At 33.8% G+C, this 19,809-nt stretch overlaps 3 protein-coding genes, 1 long non-coding RNA gene and 3 pseudogenes across 8 annotated transcripts; 5 read left to right on the top strand and 2 right to left on the bottom strand.

Moving 5' to 3' along the window:
• Positions 1–1,701: 1,701 nt before the first annotated feature.
• Positions 1,702–3,629, top strand: LOC104737629 (B3 domain-containing transcription factor NGA4 pseudogene; annotated as a pseudogene). The gene is made up of 2 exons (XR_015577608.1): positions 1,702–2,063; positions 2,242–3,629. The product of XR_015577608.1 is annotated as a B3 domain-containing transcription factor NGA4 pseudogene (transcript).
• A 1,962-nt stretch (positions 3,630–5,591) lies between these two features.
• LOC104738526 (blue copper protein-like) lies at positions 5,592–6,499 on the top strand (annotated as a pseudogene).
• A 578-nt stretch (positions 6,500–7,077) lies between these two features.
• Positions 7,078–8,809, top strand: LOC104737626 (protein ARV 2-like). Of its 2 annotated transcripts, XM_087481353.1 has the most exons (9): positions 7,078–7,275; positions 7,388–7,435; positions 7,528–7,617; positions 7,693–7,738; positions 7,819–7,892; positions 7,965–8,047; positions 8,138–8,204; positions 8,358–8,433; positions 8,536–8,809. In XM_087481353.1, the coding sequence occupies exons 1-9, from the start codon at positions 7,177–7,179 to the stop codon at positions 8,655–8,657; spliced, it is 705 nt and encodes a 234-aa protein (XP_087337479.1). In that variant the 5' UTR covers positions 7,078–7,176; the 3' UTR covers positions 8,658–8,809. The 2 variants fall into 2 exon arrangements, with proteins under 2 accessions (XP_087337479.1, XP_087337480.1); XM_087481354.1 differs by lacking the exons at positions 8,138–8,204; positions 8,358–8,433; positions 8,536–8,809 and having other exon boundaries at positions 7,733–7,892; positions 7,965–8,040.
• Positions 8,639–10,985, top strand: LOC104737627 (cytochrome P450 705A22). 3 transcript variants are annotated; one of them, XM_087481352.1, is made up of 3 exons: positions 8,639–8,653; positions 9,255–10,085; positions 10,175–10,985. In XM_087481352.1, the coding sequence occupies exons 2-3, from the start codon at positions 9,570–9,572 to the stop codon at positions 10,796–10,798; spliced, it is 1,140 nt and encodes a 379-aa protein (XP_087337478.1). In that variant the 5' UTR covers positions 8,639–8,653; positions 9,255–9,569; the 3' UTR covers positions 10,799–10,985. The 3 variants fall into 3 exon arrangements, with proteins under 3 accessions (XP_087337478.1, XP_087337477.1, XP_010456149.2); XM_087481351.1 differs by lacking the exon at positions 8,639–8,653 and having other exon boundaries at positions 8,833–10,085; positions 10,175–10,393; positions 10,476–10,985; XM_010457847.2 differs by lacking the exon at positions 8,639–8,653 and having other exon boundaries at positions 8,833–10,085.
• Positions 10,986–11,569: 584 nt separating this feature from the next.
• On the top strand, positions 11,570–13,257 carry LOC147930022 (uncharacterized). Its single transcript, XR_015578010.1, has 2 exons — positions 11,570–11,696; positions 12,211–13,257. It is a non-coding gene; the product is annotated as an uncharacterized LOC147930022 (long non-coding RNA).
• Positions 13,258–14,686: 1,429 nt separating this feature from the next.
• LOC104738525 (NAC domain-containing protein 69-like) lies at positions 14,687–15,974 on the bottom strand (annotated as a pseudogene).
• Positions 15,975–16,979: 1,005 nt separating this feature from the next.
• LOC104737625 (NAC domain-containing protein 69) lies at positions 16,980–19,505 on the bottom strand. The gene is made up of 6 exons (XM_010457845.2): positions 19,065–19,505; positions 18,700–18,974; positions 18,141–18,281; positions 17,678–18,040; positions 17,432–17,593; positions 16,980–17,325 (listed from the first exon to the last, which is right to left on the bottom strand). Exons 1-6 carry the CDS (start codon positions 19,216–19,218, stop codon positions 17,107–17,109), a joined length of 1,314 nt encoding a protein of 437 aa, XP_010456147.1. The 5' UTR covers positions 19,219–19,505; the 3' UTR covers positions 16,980–17,106.
• Between the last annotated feature and the right edge of the window lie 304 nt (positions 19,506–19,809).

Below are 19,809 nucleotides of genomic sequence, written 5' to 3'. Positions count from 1 at the left end.
TATTAAAATCTAACAAATCACAAATGTTACTTTTAATTCAATATAATATATATAACTAAAAATCAAAAAAAAAATAAATCAAGATTTCTAGATACGACTGCTTCAAAACATGATTTATTTTATTTTATAGATTTTACCAAATTTATATAATTCATGGATTTGAATATTGTATCATGCAACAGGTTATGAAACTAAATAAATTAAATGTAAAAGATTATAAAATGTATAGAATAAATCAAATGAAACTGTTATTATTATTTTATAGCTAACAAATTACAGTAAAATTTACGAAAACATTTTCCCATGAATAACTATCTCGTTTTATATATATATATATATATATATATTAGTTGCATATATCGTATAGCTATGATAGCATCAAAAGTTCAAAATTGTAACCGTTTGACAACAAAACAAGTATTTACGAGGAAAAAAAAGTATTTAACAAAATTTATTATGGTTTTCTTGCAAGAGATTAATTTTCCCTCAGTTTTATCATACATGAATAATAATCCATGTGATTTGCTCAGTTCTGACATGTAAATCTAACTAAGATGAAAAAAAAAGAAAAAAAAAATCTAACTAATTAAGATGATAAAAATAAAATATGTAAAAGTTGCATGTGTTTACATTTTGACACATTAGGACAAAGTATACATATATAGTTTTAATTGAGATATTAGATTGAAATCTCGTTCTTGTTAAAACTGGAGATACTAAACCAACTACCAAAAACCAAATAACTTTTATTTGCAATATCTAGAAGACTTTATTGGTTATATCAACTGTAGACAAATATGTGCTTATCACCTGAATAATATTTACTAATCTGTACTCAAAGAATTTAAAAAAAAAATTGAAACCTTTTTACCATTGATTTAAGACTATTTCTGAAAAATTCAAGAATTTTACTTTGGTATTTTTAAAATATTATTTTTAAAAATTCATAGAAAAAGCTAAAAAAATTAGGTATTATTTATAGAGACTGATTATAGTTTTACATACAAGATATAATTTATTAATATTTTAATGTTATATATTTAAAAATAGAGAAAATTACATATTTAACATTAAAATTACTAGAATAGGAAATTTAAATAGAAGTAATACTATATTTTTATTTATTTTTCTACTTTACTAAAGCATATTATTTTATCTGGTCTATTGTCTATTTAGTAGTCTATTTTGAATTTTTAATGATTTCATACATGTATAGATAAAAAATATTATTTAGCTGGTCAAATGCCTATTTTATAATCTATTGATAATTTGTTCATGGTCTTTTACATATTTCTCATACACATATATAGATACTAAATCAAATAGTTCCACGCGTCTGTATTTGCGTAGAGCAATATCTAGTAAATTTATATGTTTTAATAGTATACTCTGTAATGCTTATTTTTGGTGCTCAAATATTATTCATTTAATTTCTTCATGAACTTTTTGGATATCTCTAATACACATATATAGATACTAAATCAACTATTTCCACGCGTCTCACATGCGTTGGAGCAATATCTACTAAAATTATATCTTAGTTGTATGGTTATTTTTGGTGTGCACATATTAGTTATAATATATGAGAAATTAATTTGTATAGCTAAAAATAACTAGCAAGCAGAAACCAACAAACAAAAATAATAAATACAGAAGATCTGATATGAATAAAGATGAAATAAAAAATACAGATATCTAAATAAGGGGAAATAGTGTCACAAAACATTGTCACACTTGCCTTACCGATACACAGTACATGTAAGCATATATATTTGTATATCTATATAAATAGCTAGAGTTACCCCAAGTCTATAGCTAAATGAAAAGGACAAGAAGCTCTCACATGACCCGAACCACATCATTCATGGGCCCCTTTACCTTCTCTAATATGTGATCTTCATCTCTACCATCGAGAAAATCTCTCTCAAAGCCACTATATTTTCTTCACCCTTTAAAGTCGTATAGAGAGAACCCAACTAAACTCGAAACCATTGATTTCATTTTCATTTATATTTTCTTTTGGAGTCAACGAAAAGATCAGAAGAAGAAAGCAAACACAAAGAGTACGTCTGTCTTCTTCTTCTGGATTCTCTAGGGTTTTCTTTTTTCACTTTTTTGTTTTTCTTTCTTTTTGTTCTTGTTCTTCACTTAATTTTTTAATTAAAATATATATATTTTTCTTGGTATTGCGGTAGTGATTTTAATTTGATTTCTAATATTATTATCTCATGTATGTTGAAGGATTTTGTATTGGGTCATCATCTTGTCAACAATCACTCATCAGATCCATAAAAGTAAAGTTGAAATACTTTTTGAAAGATCTTGAATTGGTCCATCTTCTTGCCAAGAACCCATAAGAAAAAAAAAAAAAAAAGTAGTTGGATACTTTTGAAAGATCTTGAAATTGGTTTCGATGAATATCTCAACAACGAATCCTGACCAAGAACTCACCGAGATCGGAGCTACCGGTTCCGGTACCAACAATTACTTCTTCAACTCGGAGATGAGAGAGCACATGTTCGACAAAGTGTTGACTCCAAGTGACGTCGGTAAACTAAACCGGCTCGTGATTCCGAAGCAACATGCAGAGAACTACTTCCCTCTAGAGGACAATCAAAATGGCATATTTTTGGATTTCCAAGACAGACTCGGCAAGATGTGGAGGTTTCGTTACTCGTACTGGAACAGTAGCCAAAGCTACGTGATGACCAAAGGCTGGAGCCGTTTCGTGAAAGAGAAGAAACTCACCTCCGGAGACACCGTCTCTTTCCACCGTGGTTACATCCCCGACGATAACGCACCGGAGAGACGTCTGCAAATAGTGCTCATCGATTGGAGCCATAAAGCTGAACGTAACCAGCATGGCTTAAGTTTCGGGTCATATCCAACGGTTACTTTCTATCCGGCGCCAGAATATTCCATGCCAAGCCACCGGAGTTTTCATCCGTTTCATCATAACCAATATCAAGAAAGGGAGTCTCCAGTGTATGGCTATGGTAGATTTGTTTACGGAGGGCGTTACTACGAAGGGTCACCGTTGGTTTATGCCTCAGTTCCTGTTTTTCCTCCTGCTATGAGGGTTCCACCACCGGCGCCTCCTCAGCCGTCGGCGACGAGGAAGCTGAGGCTGTTTGGGGTTGACGTGGAAGAGTCTTCTTCTTCAGGGGAGACACGTGGCGAGATGGGAGTCGCAGGTCACTCTTCTTCGTCTCCGGTCGTGATCAGAGACGATGATCAATCACCTTGGAGGTCGCCACGTGGCGAAATGGGTGCAGGGACTTCTTCGGCGATGCAGCTATGTGATGATGAAGAATATAAGAGGAAAGGGAAATCTTTAGAGCTCTAAAGATAGAATAAAATAAAAAAATATATAATTATTTCACCATTTTTCTTTAATTTTATCCTCTTGTTTCCTTATTTTAAGTTCGTTCAAACTTTCAAATCATTAGGTCATTTGGGCAATTGGGGAATATCAGAATATGTAGTGGGAAAATAACCCGGGCCGGGCTTTATATTATACCTATATTGGTTTTATAATGTTTGGTTTTGAGGTTTTGTTTCAACATGTTGCTTGAGCCCTAATTACTATGTTGAGCTTATATCTAAATAAATAGTCACCTTTTGTATAATTACTCAAAATCTTCTAAATTTATTAAATCATCATATTGAGCTGCATACACCAAATCCATGAATTAAAAATTTTCATCTTTATATCTTAACTTTTTTTTACTTTATATAGTTTGAGATGTATATATAACTGGGAAGGAGAAGACAAGCTTATAAGTTTTATGATGAATTGTACTCTCTGTGCCTATCTCTAGCTAAGCTGACAAAGTTTCATGGTACATTCTAAAGCTAATGGGCAGTTTCAAAAGTCTCTTTCTCTCTCTCTCTCTCTCTCTCTCTCTCTCTCTCTCTCTCTCTCTCTCTCTACCCATGGTCCAATTTTAGTTTGTTTGGTTACTATTGTCTTTGCCTGGTTTAAAGAGATTTGTAGGTTATGGACATAGAACAAAAAAGAGAAGCTATGGAAGGACAATTTCAGTTTTCAATAATAACTTGGAAAAAGAAATACAAAAGGTATAATATGTTCTTTCATTTTTTACTTTATCCCAAAAAGAAAATTTCTACTATTTATTCTCATTTACTTCGTTGGTTTCTTGTTTTGATGATTGCTTATAATCGTTCGTCCGTACAATCGTACGTGTCTTGTTTGGATTTTATTTTTTTAATGGGTGTACAAAATCAAAACTGAGAAACTAAATTAGGCAGAAACAAAAAAAAAGCCTTGCAAGCAATAGTGATCTTTATCATCAATCAGTCTTGTTTGGATTTTCAAGTTAGCAGATTATTGCTTTTTGTTGAAGTTGAATCTTTTGATTAAAACCTGCAAAAGAGAAAGCTGAAATAAGTAAGAAGAATAGGAAGATGAGAGCAAAGAAGCAACGAGGAACCATGTGTGGACGCCTGGAAAAAGTTGATTAGTATCTATATATGTAAATTGAAATATCTTAAAAAAAAACATCAACAAATTAAGAAGTAGATTACAAGATAGAGATTTGACCAGCTAAATAATATTTTTATCTATACATGTATGAAAATCTTTAAAAATTTAAATTAGATTACTAAATAGACACTATACCAAATAAAAAATTGCTTAGGAGAAAATAAAAATAAATATCTTAAATATATTTTCAAATTAGAAGAAAGGAAAAAAATCAATTTGGTAAAAGTAAGGAAAAGAAAGAAAGAATAGTTTACAATTTTGATTGTTGTATTTTTTTCTAGCGTTAAGATCAACTCCCATGTTTTCTCAATTTTGATATCTTATCATTTTATACCTAAAAAATATTTGGGATATCATAAAAATTATGTGGGTTGTTATGAAATTAAAAATTTATACTAATGATGGTGTTTAAATAAATATGTATTAATCATTGTATCTTCTATTTATAGTTTGTTATGACATTTTATTTTAATAATATCATAATTTTATTAGATAAATATTTAAAATAAACTAAGTTGGTTGAATTTGTAAAAATTTTAATTAAGAGGACTATGGTAGAAGTTAAAACAGATTATATAATAAAATATAATAGATTATTTTTTTTGGTAAAAAATAGAGTCAACTATTGGAGTAAACATTTGCTCTATTTTTCAAGCAAAAAATAAAGTAAACCATAGGAGATGATTGGTCTAAGAAACTAACCCCATTTAATAGAGGAAACAATAACTCCCAAATTTTAAAATAACTAGATAAGAGATATATTTTGTTCTATAGAAACTAAAATAAATATCCAATTATATTATTCAGTAGTGAAAATATATATATAGGCTATTTTATAAATAAATGCATTGATAAGAACAGATAAACCTAATCAGAAAAGGTGTAATAAGAAAAGCAAAGAGAAACCATGTTTTTTTTTTAATTCAATATATATATCGTCGGTTAATTTAGAGAAAAAGAAATAAACAAAACAAAATCCTAAAAGGATTAGGAATGTGGTACTAAAGCATTATATAAACATTGATAGGGCAACGTAATCTCTTCACAACTCATCAATCATCAACACAACACAACACAACAAAACTCTCTCTCACAACCTTTCTTCTTCCCTTGTCAATTTGTTCATCTAATCATGGCCACAACAATGAAGAAGATCTTCCTCTTTGTGCTGCTGGTGATAACAACCTTCACGGTTCTCTTTGGTTCTTGTTCGGCTACTGTCTACACCGTTGGGGACTCGGCTGGATGGATTGCCAAAGAAGGTTTCTATTACGAATGGGCCAAGGATAAAGTGTTTTACGTGGGAGATTCTCTCGTTTTTGTGTACGATCCAAACGTCAACGACGTTACTCAAGTGAACGGTGCGTTAGAATTCGAATTCTGCGATTCCTCATCCCCTAAAGCCGTCTACAGAACCGGACATGATGTGGTAACCTTCACGGAGCCAGGAGAACACTACTTCATGAGCTCAATGCGCAGCCGGACAGAGGTTCGACGTCCTTGTCGTCTATGACCCGTCACGTCCCATTCCTCCACCAACACCAAGCAAGATCCTTCCTTGGGGAAAAATATACAAGGTCGAATGGAGCGTTTATCAAGAGATTGACTACTTTTACACTTGGGGTGAGAAGCAGCAGTTTAATGTTGGAGATAGTCTTCTTTTTGAATACGGAAACGAAGTCAACGACGTCTTAGAGATCAGCGGAGACCTTGAATTCATATCCTGCGACCCGACTGCTCCCGTAGCGGTGCACAAGACGGGGCATGATCTCGTCACGCTCACCAAACCAGGAGTCCACTACTTCATTAGCTCGAAGACAGGTCAATGTGACGCAGGGCTTAAGCTTCGTGTCGTGGTCGGACCACCACTCACCAAAGCCGCAACTTCCCCCAGTACTGTTAGTGTTGTTCCGAAGACGAAGATGGAGTTGTCACTTATGGACCGCTTCGACAGATGGTTACGCAGCTTCAGACCTCAACCCCATCAGTAAGCATCAGCCACTTTCTATTCGTTAATTTAGCTAATTAGAGTTTCTTTCTCTTGTTAACAACTTATTTACTATTTTTTTTGTTTCCAATGTCGTTTTTTTCTCCCTTGGTTGTAGAGTCAGTTTGATTCAAAACAGTATAAAATATTAAGTTCGGATTCCTTAATCATAATTGAAGAACAAACATGTATGAACCATCAATAATTAATTAAAATCTCCACAATGACTGAGGCACTTAATATATATAGTGTTTGCTACAGTAATGCAATCTAATTAAGATTCAAGTTATATGCCTTCAACATTAAAACCAAAGTTATATGTAATATAACGTTGCCATGATGCATCCAGCAACTTTATAAAAGAAAAACACATGACTGAAATAAATCGTTTGTAGAAGCATTTAATTTCTTTTTTTAGAGATAATCCATTAAAAAGTTTACAACACTTTGATAGAGCTAGAAATTATGTAACACAAAATAGCTAGAAATTTGAGTATTAGTCCCCTCAACAAAATAGGGCTTAAGCCCAGAAAAAGGATAAAATAATGGCCCATTAAAGCCCAAGTAAGACCCGAACAAAAAGGTCCGATCTTTTGTACCCGGAAACGAAACTGACCCCTAAACTCTAATAAACTAAAGAGAGAGAGAGAGAGAGAGAGAGAGAGAGAGAGAGAGGGGAGAGATGGCGAGAGAGAAGAAGAAGAGGTGTGTGGAGTGTGGGCATAAAGCTAAATCCTTGTTCATTCAATACTCTCCTGGAAATTTTCGGCTGATGAAATGCGTAAGCTTTTTTCCTTTATTTTAATTGTTAGGGCTCCTCCTTAATCTCTCTCTCTCTCTCTCTAGTACCCAAAAGTTTAAAGCTTTTTTTTTTTTATGTAACTTTTTGGTAGGAGAATTGTGAGGAAGTAGCAGACGAATATGTCGAGTGTGAGCTAATGGTCTCCTTCTATCTCTCTTTTATTCTTTCTTTATAAGTTTCAATTTTTATGCTTTTTGTGTTGATCAGTTTTGTTTTTCTTGGATTTATCAGATTATATTCATCGACTTGATTCTTCACAAAACAAAAGCATACAGACACTTACTCTACAATGTGGTTAATCAAGGAACTTCAGATCTTCAGGTTTGATTCTTTCTAGTTCTACAATGCTCTACAAAATAGTTTTCTGATCTTTTAGAGGATTTCACAATGTGGCAGCATTTAATATGGAAATTGGTGTTGGCTTATCTTCTTCTAGATACTTGTATCCTTTAAGATTTTTATGTTTATATACTCTCTACAACTCTCATTTTTGGAGAGAGAGCCTTTAACTCTTTTGAAAAGATCGAAGCTTGTTGATGCGAAGAACCGATGACGAATCAAATCTGTCCATGAGCTTTGTTCTTGCATCTTCTGAGGTTGGTTCCTCTATCTTGAGCATTGTTTATGAGAGAATGTTGTTAGTAAATGTAGTTGAACTTACATAACAGGTTCTGGTCAATGTACTATCTTCGAATTTCGCATTTGTTTTGTCATTTGCACTTGCTGCTAAGATGATGCTGGTCATGTCAAGGTATATTGGTCTTCTCTTATTGTGAATTTTGCCAAAGTATATATCGTCATTACGCCCTGAATATAAAGTTAAGTCATATATGATTTGCAGAGTAAAAGAGATTCTTTTGGGGATTCTAATCTCGAGTTATGTCAAGATCTTTCTATTCGCTATGCAGGTATGTTTTCATATGACTTCTCTCAGAATCTTGTCTATAATATCATAGCCTCTTCTTGCTTCCATGCTAAGCTCTGAAACCAATGAATGATACCAGAGAAGATATAAGGTCTGTAAATGCTAAAATCAGGTATGTCTGTAACATTGGCTATAGGTCTGGGAATTCCCGGTTTCTGTGATCTTCATCGTAGATATGCTCGTTTTAACATCAAACGCAGTTGCTCTTAAAGGTAAGATCTTTAACTCTGTGTTGTGTTGTGCATAAGATTTATCGACCTTACACATGACAAGTTGTTTTGTTTTGTTTTTTTCTTCCTCATTATTTTCACTAGTGATGACTGAATCAACAACGAGCAGATGCTTAGCAGTGTGTTTCGTTGCACACTCAGTTAGATTCTTAGCGGATCAGATCTCTGGGCCAATGTCCTTGAAACACTTTGCATCTGTCATGTAAACTACTCCCTTCTCTTCTAAAGAATTTGTGATCTCATAATCTTCTTTAGGTTCTTTTAAGATTATTTTGTCTAACACCTATGTGATAAGAATAAATGTAGGATGACTTTGATTTCTCATGGCTTTTCAAGATCTTAAGAGATCAAAGAACAATAGACTTTGTTCAACTTATAGATAATTTATTATACATAGTAATCACGTTTGAACGAGAGAGAGAGAGAGAGAGAGAGAGAGAGAGAGAGAGAGAGAGAGAGAGAGAGAGAAAGAAAAGAGTATTAATGTGATCACGAGTATGACTAGGAACTTATAATACTATTACGATAAGATTAAGAAACCCGAGGTTTCCACTCTTTTACGTTACTTCCAAACGGAACCCGTCGGTCTCATGAATATAATAAACAAAGTATGATTGATGTAGTATAATAAATATTACACGGTCTTTGAGTATTTGTCTGTTAACTGATTCTTGATTGGGTTTCATCAGCCTCTTCACTTTTGAGCAACAATGGCTGAAATGATCATCGTTGACTATCAAAACTGTTTCATTTACTTCCTCTTGTGTCTCTTTTCATTCCTGTGTTACTCTCTCTTCTTCAAGAAACCAAAGGACCCACGAGACTGTGATCGTCCTCCCAGCCCTCCGTCACTGCCAATCATTGGTCATCTTCACCTTCTCCTCTCTGATCTAACCCACAAGTCTCTTCAGAAAATCTCTTCCAAGTATGGACCTCTTCTTCATCTCCGGATCTTTAACGCCCCCATCACCCTCGTCTCTTCAGCATCAGTGGCTTACGAGATCTTCAAGACCCACGACGTGAACGTCTCCTCTCGGGGTGATGCTGCTGTGGATGAGTCCCTCGTGTTTGGATCTTTTGGAATAGTCAACGCTCCCTATGAAGATTACTGGAAGTTCATGCAGAAGCTTATGGCAACTAAGCTGCTCCGACCACAGTCACATTCGCTTGAGTGGTCACGAGGTATCCGAGCTGAAGAGCTTCAGAGGTTTTACAACATCCTTCTCAATAAGGCGAGGACGGCCGAGAGCGTTGAGATCAGTAAGGAAGTGAAGAACCTTGTGAACAACATCTTGTGCAGGATGATCATGGGAAGGAGTTTTTCAGAGGAGAACGGTGAGACAGAGAGAGTCAGGGGATTGGTGGATGAATCATATGGCTTGACGAAGAAGCTTTTCTTGGCAGCTATACTACGCACACCGCTTGAGAAGCTCGGGATCCCACTATTCAAGAAGGATATAATGAGTGTTTCCAACAGATTCAATGAGCTGCTAGAGAGGATTCTTGTGGAACACAAAGAGAAGCTACGCGAGGAGCATCAAGGTATGGATATGATGGACGTGTTGATGGCAGCTTATGAAGACGAAAACGCAGAGTATAAGATCACTATGAATCAGATCAAGGCTTTTTTTGTGGTAAATGTTCCTTAGTATGTCGATTTCATTTGAGGATCCAAACGAAACTTAGTTCTAATTAAATGTTCTGAGTATTCTTCTCACTGCAGGAGTTTTTCATTGGAGGGTCTGATACGTCAACGCAAGCAACACAATGGACAATGGCAGAGATCATTAACAACCCCGACGTTCTTGAGAAATTGAGAGAAGAAATTGATTCAGTTGTAGGGAAATCAAGGTTGATTCAAGAAACGGATATACCAAACCTTACTTATTTGCAAGCAGTGGTTAAGGAAGGACTAAGATTGCACCCACCAGTGCCTCTCTTGGTAAGGTCGTTTAAAGAAAGATGTGAGATCGAAGGGTTCTACATACCGGAGAAGATGACACTGATTATTAATAGTTATGCAGTGATGAGAGATTCTGATCTTTGGGAAGATCCACTTGTGTTTAAGCCGGAGAGGTTCTTAGCTTCTTCAAGATCAGAGCTAAGAGAAGAGAAAGAGCAATCACTTAAGTATCTTCCTTTTGGCGGTGGAAGAAGAGGATGTCCTGGAGTGAATCTAGCATCTATATTTGTCGGAACAGCAATAGGAGTGATGGTGCAGTGCTTTGATTGGAAAATCCAAGGAGATAAGGTCAACATGGAGGAGACTTCTGGAGGAATGAACCTAACAATGGTTCACCCGCTTAAGTGCACTCCAGTTCCTCGAACACAAATTCCCAGTTTCTAACACGCAGCTGGGGGAACAAACATGTACCAAGTTTGCTTCCCTCTGTTACATTTGCTTAGTGGCACTCCTGTTTTTTTCGAATCTTTTAATCCGTATGGAAGATCAGACGTTACTTTCATATGATGTATTTGTAAGTCAAAACATTAAAATAAAATATCAAAGAGATAGCAAAAATTTGCATAACAAAGTAGAAAGTGTCATGACACGATTTGGGAGACTTTAAGAATGTCAAAGATAGAACTAGTGTTTGATTGATCAGAGTACTTTGGATCTCCTGATTGGAATTGTATCATTTATCACTAAACCATGAACAATTCGAAAATAACTAGTAATTATACTATTAATTGTTAATGATTATTAACTTACATTATTACTACTGTAGATATGCTCCCCACTTTGAAGAGAAACTGAATCAGTAAAAGTCCTAACTATAACCAAACCAAACCTGTAAGCTTGAGAACAGTTGAGTTCTCTCGTTTACACACATTTCAAATATTATTACGAATAAAAGATATTATAACCTGAAAAAAAATACAAAAGATTGGATAAAAAAAGAAAAAATTATTTAGTAATATTTTACTTGAAAATTTTGAGTGCGTTTATGATTTCCCATATTGTTCCAACGTTTTTATTTGATTTGAGAGTAGGTGAAAATATGAACGTTGTGCAACGGTAACATTTTTATGACCGTTTGAACTAATATTTAATTAAAATGAAAAAAAATTAAGATAATGAACTCTATAAGTACTGCTACTACTCTTTTCTTCGGACACAAATCTCTTCTTCTTACAAATGTCAAGTACACTCTAGTTTTTTTTATAATTCTCTTAATTATGTTCTCCCACTTCAGTTCTCACTCTGGTCTGGTAGAAGTAAACATCAAAGCATCATCTTACAGGTAGAAGTACTCTGGTCTAGTTCCTCTGGTTTTATTTTACCATTAGAAGAGATTCTTGTTAGTCTCTGCTAGTTACTTTGTTTGTCATCTTTCAAACATTTTTAATCGAGTTAAACAAACATGATGCTCTACTTTAAGTCTATCGTATATGGCCTAATAAACTATTTTTTAGCTACATATCTGTCTTAAACACAAACTGATTTTTAGTTATATATGTGCCGTGTTTAATTATGATACCATGCTGTCTTTTTTTTTCTCGTCGTCAATATCATGTTGTCTTGTGTTCAGTGATTTGAGAATTATATGTATGGTTATTTTGAGATGTTTATGAATATGTTCTGTCTAAGAAAACGAAAACATAGAAGTGGTTTCTTAATATTTTTTTTTTTTTTTTTTTTGATAAATACAAAGAATGAACCGTTTTTGTCTAAAAATGATTTATTGATCTTTTTTATTTCTTTGATAAGCAGAAAAGTATTGTAATGATGATTGATTTTGATTATTAAATTTGCAGTGGAGATATAGCCAGCCTTTTAAATTCTCCAGACTCTGCCCGAGTTCTCCCTCTTCTTCTGCTTGCTGCTTTCTTGACCAGCCTTTGAAGTTAATTCCAGAATCCATGTGTAAGCTGTAAATTTTCTTTTTTGGATGATGGGTGTATGTGTATCATAGATGTGTATGTGTATCATGGATGTATGTGTAGTGTATCGTGGATGTGTGTGTGTGTATGACTGTATGTGTATCATGGATGTATGTGTAGACTCTCGTAGATAGATGTATGTGTGAAAATATTGGGGAGAGTAGGGAGTGAGTAGGGAGAGGGTAGGGAGAGAGATAGTAGGGAGAGTGCGAGTAGGGTTCGAATGGTAGTAGTTGATGCCTGTGGGGGACGAATGGTAATCTACAGAATTTGTAGATTAGATCACTTTTTATTTTATACAATCCGTGAAAAAAAAAATTTATCCATTCAGACCGCCGCACTTAAAAGCAAACAATTATATTAGATAAATAAGATTACAAATACAGGTTGATAACAATCTAGTTTAGCTTGTAACAATCTAGTTTAGCTTGTTCCATAAAGATAAAGGTCTTGGTGTTTTAGTATGTTTCTGAAACTTAATTATAAGTTTGATACAGTCCCTATTTATAATGGAAAAAAGTGGGTGTTCAGAGACAGAAATGGTAAGAGATAGAAATTTATGTGGGTCACGGGCATTTGACAATTTTTACTTAAAAGCCGGAATCGATTCATTTGGGAAAGAAAGAGGGAAGAAAGAGGAGAGAGTGAAAAAAGAAAATGGATGAAACCCTTGATTTTTTTGGATGTTTTTTTTGTTCTATGTTTATTTTCTCTTTCTCTTTCTCTTTCTCTTTCTATATATATTAATATTTTTTTTTCTTTTTTTTTTCATTACAATCCCCTTTTCCTAATTATTCAAATATTTATTAATATACTTTTTGTTTCCAATTTTTTTCTGCATACAAAAAAACTATGTATTTTTCTTTATAATTTGATATACATTTTGTTTTAATGATTTCAAATATAATTTTATTCAAAATATCTATATTTATGTACAGTTCAAACCATTCAGCATGCCGTCCAGCAATATTTGTGTACGGTTTAAGTCATCCAGCATATTTGATAGATTCTACTCGTCCAACAATATTTGTGTACGGTTCAAACCATCTAACATATTAGATAGATTTACATTGTCCATCAATATTTGAGTATGGTTTAAACCATCTAGCATGTTGGAGAGATTTAAAACGTCCAACAAAATTTGTGTACGGTTTAAACCTTCCAACTTATTGGATAGATTCAAACTATCCGACAATATCTGTACACCTTATTAATTGTACAATGAACAGATATCTATACACGTTATTATGTGTACAAATGTAATTTATTTAATTTTTAGGATTTTAGATGTCTGTAACACCACAATGGTTTTGTAAAAATTGTATCTGTACACTTAATAATGTGTACTGACATCTGTACATTTAATTATGTGTACAGACATTTGTACATTTAATAAGGTGTATAGGCATCTGTCCACTTAAAAAAATATACGGATATAAAATATGTATATAATAAATTCAAAAATTATTAAACAAAATTCATATCAAATTGTAAAGAAAAAAATATCGAATTTTCTGTATTTAAGAAGTTTTCTAAAAAAAGTTTATATTAACAATTATTTAAGAAATCAAGAAATATGGAGAAAAGGGAAGGTACAATGGCAGCAATTGTAATTAAACAGACTATTGAATGGCAAAAAAGAAAAGAAAAACAGTCCAACAGTGTTAAATGTGAGTTTCTCTAATTGTAAATAGTGAGTGTATCATTCTTATAATTATGTTTCAAAAACGTATTATTTTACCAAATAACTCTAAAGATAAATAAGTAAAAAAAAATATAAAGAAGACAAGTGACGAATTTATCCACTCCGACCGCCCGCACTTAAAAGCAAACAATCGTTAGACGAAACACACAGAAAGGTTTTTTATATAGCTCCATACATATGGTGATAATGTTCAAAATTCATATGTTCCATAAAAATAAATAGGTAAAAAACTCTATTAGATTGATAACAATCTAGTTTTAGCTCTTGTTCCCTAAAGATAAAAAAAAAAATTATAAAGAAAACCGGTGACGAATTTATCCACTCCGACCGCCCGCACTTAAAAGCAAACAATCGCTAGACTAAACACAGATAAAGGTTTATACAGCTATATGGACATATATGGTGATTATGTTCAAAATTCCTATGTTCCATAAAAATAAATAGGTAAAAAAACTCTATTAGATAAATAAGATTACAAATACATACAGGTTGATAACAATCTAGTTTAGCTCTTGTTCATATACACTCATCTACATTTTATTAAAAACAATCAGAAGAAAGCAGAATTTGAAAACGCCAAATTGAAAAAGGGTGTTTTGATCTAACTGCTTTGTTTCTCTCGTGATCCAGATTATATCAGCGGGTTCAGGCTTTGACGGTTAGTAAAACCGATATGATCATCCTCATGGGATAGATATACCATTATGGATTTTATCCATTACTTCCTCTATAACAAACCACCCCTTCTTCTCTGTCTTCAATATGGATTCATCAATGGCTCTTGGAGTTCCTTGCTTCACCTGAAAAGTAAATCACATATAATCATCATCTCTATAAACCCAACATATGTTTTGAGATATTATAAGATACAAGTAGCAACAAATCAACATAAGAGCAAAGACCTCTTGTTTTGATGGTACAGTGCGTTGTGCTACCGATTGAAAGATCAGCAGAAGGTTGTAGATCATTGCAAGAGTCTATGCTTGAACAACTTGAGAAGTATATATTCAAACTACCAACGCTATCACCTGGAGTACCCTGGTAAAACTCTGTCATATTAAAATGAAATGTGAGAATACATATTACTCCATAAACCGACGTAATGATAAAAGAAAATGAGTGATGTGCTTTACCGTTGCAGATATTGATTCAGCATCCGTATCACTATCCTCGTCTATGGATGTATCACTATCAACCGTTCTTAATGTATCTTGTTTCACCTGTGGAGGGAAGTTACATAATCATTATCTTTATATAACCAACAAATGTTAAAAAAAAAATCATAAGGAATCAACAGAAGAAGCAACGCAAAACCTTTTGTCGTTTTGATCGTATTACGCGCCGTGTGAGTTGAGATAGCCAGGTGCTTCTACTGATGGAAGGTTCTCCATAAGTTTGTATATCATTGCAAGAGTTTGTATTCGACGATAGAATCTCATCTCCACTAGTCTGTCTGGAGAATGTGTCTATTCAAACTACCAACAGTATAGTATCATCACCTGGACTAGATGCTCCATGATAACTCTGTCATAATATAATTAAAATGTGAGAACAAAAGATCACTCCATGGAAAGAAAGTAACAATAAAGAAATCTTGGGTGAATGTGTTTTACCGTTGCAGATATTGCATCAGCATCAGGATTACTATCACTGCTATAATCAACAATAATCTCTGACAAAGGCATGTGATCGTTGCGGTTCTCTGTCATAGATAAGGTCGGTTCGGATAAGGAATCTTCTTCATCGGCAAACAAATATTCAACCTGCCTTCGATCAACATGCCTCAATCATATCCACCGAGGAACTCATCATCATTCGAGGCTAAGTGAGGAGATTGTGGCTGCAAGTAAGGGTCGTCGCTTAACAAAGTGTTTGGAATAAAAAATCCATCCCACTCTTGTTCGTTCATTGGACTTCTCAAATCATCTAACATTTAAGAATCCATCCCACTCTTCTTTTCCGTTTAACATTTAAGAATATATATTTTACACGCCACTGCAATTTAAAAAAAAAAAAAAAAAGAATTAATCAAATTAAAAACTCTCTCATTAGTCATAGACTCAAACCTTAGAATTAATCAAATTAAAAACTCGAAGATATTATTACTTTTCACCCTAACACAAACTTATAAAATTTTCCCTTATATAAAGCATTGAAACGTGTAATTGACTCAAACCCTCTAATAGTTTTCTTATTTTCTTACTCTATAATTCTTGAGAAAGTAATAAAACGCAAAACCAATATATATATGGGCCAATAGTTTTTGAGCCCATCAAAATTTAGCCCAGTTTCGTTTTAATTTTGTAACGGTTATATTAAGAACATAACGGTGATTTTCACAATTGCGATTCGCTTTCGTCGATCTTTTCTCTGGAGCTATTCGGGAAGATCTTTGTCGTCTCTGCAAGGTTTTTCTTTTTGTTTTATTTTGCTTCAGATGAATTTAATTTAGGGTTCTTCTTGATTTTGCATAACCAAACCCTTCTTTTGTGTTTTTTTTTTTACCTTAAATTTCGATCGAACCCTTAAAAAAAAAATTAAAACTTTGATTTGGTTTGGCTTTTCGTTAAGCAAAAATACAAAATCCCTCGTTGTTTCTTTAGGGTTTCTGATTGTACTGTTTCTGCAAATAAAAACAAAAACCCTTTTTTTGCATTCGTGAGTTCAAAGTGGAAACCTTTTTGCTACAGAGATTCAGATTTTTCGATTGATTTTTTGTTTTATAAAAGGTTCGTAAATTTTAGTTCAAAAAAAAAAAAAAAAAAAAAAGCCCTCTTTTTAAACTTGTGTTTTCAATTTCAAAACTTGTATTCCAAAAGAAAAGATTGTTTTTTTTTTTTTTTTGTTTCTTCTTCGGTTTTAAAGTTTGATGTTTTCTTAAAAACCCAAAGGAAAGGGACTACACCTTTTCAAACCCAATCTACCGGCTTTTGTCAACTAGTGAATGTCATAATTTTCATTTTTAACTATAGGCCCAAGACATACCCTCTTGTTCATACACACACACATTTATATATCAAATTTTCAGAAGAAAACAGAAAATATTAAAAATCGGAGTGCTTTCATCAATCTGATTTGGCTCTTAGAACCGATATGATGTTGCCAATGAGAGCCAGCAAGAGAATGAAGCCTATGATCATCCTCACGAGATAGATATACCGTGGAGTCTTCCAGTTTCTCTCCATTGCTTCCTCTGTAATAAACCATCCCGTCTTCTCTGTCTTTACCATATATGACTTCTTGTCTATGGACGCACCCGAGGCTCTTGACGTATCTTGTTTCATCTGTAAAGGAAGAATCACAACAGTCATTGTCATTTAAAATTCAACATATGTTTTGAGATCATAAGATCCAAGTAGCCGCAAAATCAACATAACAGCAACTCAAGACCTCTTGTTTTAGTTGAGATTCTCGGGTCTTTCTACTGATGGAAGGTTCATGAGAAGTTTGTAGATCTTTGCTCAACGATATCATCTCATCTAAGCCTGTTTGAGAGTGACTATTGGAGCTACCAACGCTTTCACCACCTGGACTTGATGTTCCTTGGTAACTCTGTCATATTAGAATGAATACATGAGACTACAGAGTAATGACTACATGAAGGCATTGATAATGAAGACAAGTGATGTACTTTACCGTTGCAGATATCGATTCAGCATCACTGTCAGTGTCACAGCTATACTCAGGAATGATTCCTGACAGAGGTTTCTTCGGCCTGTGATCGTTGCGGTTCTCTTGCATATATGTAGTTGGTGTGGATATGAATTCTTCATTGGCAAACAAATACTCAACCTGCTCTCGGTTAATATGTCTCAGTCCACCGAGAAACTCATCATCATTTGGGGCTAAATGTGGCAGCAAAGTAGGATTGTTGTTGTCACTGAATAACATGTCTGGATGCAATACATCCCACAAAGAGAGATCTTCTTGTTTATTCGTTGGGCTTTTCAAATCATCCACAGACATACCAAAGATATTTTCTTGACCTGGCTGCTCAAACTGAACAACATGTAAAAGAAGGTTTGAGTTATAAAAAAAAAAAAAAAAAAAAGTAGAGAGACTCATGAATAAGGAAACATGATTCAGAAACTGGACTCACCTTGGGCGCTCTGTTAACTGCCGCTCTGACAGAATTCGAATCAGAGACCATAGATTGACTTGGCTCACTCGAATAGTTACCACCAAATGGGATGTCCCCAACTTCACCCTTATACTTTACTTTGCAGATAACATAGTTCCTCTGAACAAATTCCAAAGGTACACACACATAAGTTCGTTGCCAACAAAACAACAAATCAAACACACATGAGTTTTGAACAACTCAACCACAAGCTTCGGCAGAAGCAAAACACTCTGACAACAACAGAGTTGGAATCTTTACACAACACAGAACCACAAGTTGGGCTAGAGGTGCTATCAGTGAAAAAGATGAGTTAAAACCCCCCCCAAAACCATTTCAACAACAACAACAAGACTAAGAAAATTAGGGCACAGCTTTTATAACACTCAAAACCTTAAAATTGAACTTAAAGATGGCATCAGACAGATGAATCAAACCCAAATTTCATTAACTTCAAGAAGATCAAGAATTAGAGTATCAGAAACATATGAATAATAACACAGAAGTTCAAAATTCAAGAAACAGTGAGATTTGTTACCTGGTCTTGAGGCAAACAAGTGATGTGATACTCGTGCATAACCCAAGGGGTACGAACTCCATTAGGAACTTTTCCTTCATAGTACATAAGCGTCTTCTTAAGACCAATCTCAACACCATTTCCTCTCTTATCCTTGATTTTTCGATCCTTACCAGTAGGTTTCCAATACCCACAACCTGTACTCCTCTTCATCGCATTCTTCTTCTTAGGGTTTGTGTACTCAATCCGAGAGAAGAAGTACCATTCAAGATTGTCCGACTGGATCTTCGCTAACCCTACAACAAAAGAAAGAAAAAAAAAACCTCAAATTAGAAATGATCGATGGTGAGACATAGAGAGATCAAGATCAAGATCATAAAACTTACTAGGCAAGAGCTTGGGTATGTAGCTCAAGAAGTTGATCTCGCTAATAGCTTCATCAACAAGCCAAGTCTTACCAAGAATCTTGTTCTTCAGATAATGGTTTATCAGTTCTTCACCCGTCGGAGAAAATCTATACCCAACAAGATCTTTCAACATTATTACACAGAAACAGGGTTTAAGTTACGTTTTTTTTTTCTTTTTCTGTGTGTTCTTTTTGTTTCCTCTCTTCTATCTCTCTGTTTTTTCATATATGTAACATTTTAAAAACAACTTAAGTTAATTAATATTTGAAGTTTCTCGGAAATGAGACGTGTGACAGTGTGTATTTCTCTTCAATTTTTATTTATTTTGTTAATTTTTTTTTCTTTTGGTTGTATCAGTAAAAATTGTGTTTTTTGGAAGTTTGCAGCTTAATTTCTCACATTTGAGATGACTAATTTAAACTCATTAGAAAAATTTAGATCTCAGAAGCTTTAAATTATGTATTATTTCTTACTAAATTCAAGGTTACTAATTAATAAATAATAATAATATATGAATCCAAATATCCAATGTGCTCACTCTATATAGTAATATTAAGGTTAATTAATCTAAAAGAATAGGTTAATGTTTTTCCTCAACGTTGACAAGTGAGAGTAGGACTTAAATATTTGTTGTCGTAAACGGCTACGTGGCAAGTTTTTGACGGTTCATTGTCTGAACTTCGAACATAAGTTTCAAGCTTTTTTAAATTTTTTTTTCCCTTTT

Source organism: Camelina sativa, chromosome 13, assembly GCF_030686135.1.
Source record: "Camelina sativa cultivar CO46 ecotype springtype chromosome 13, ASM3068613v1".
In the NCBI taxonomy this organism is placed as follows: Eukaryota; Viridiplantae; Streptophyta; class Magnoliopsida; order Brassicales; family Brassicaceae; genus Camelina; species Camelina sativa.
Note: the sequence above shows the minus strand (reverse complement) of the source record. Positions and strands in the feature narration are given on the sequence as shown.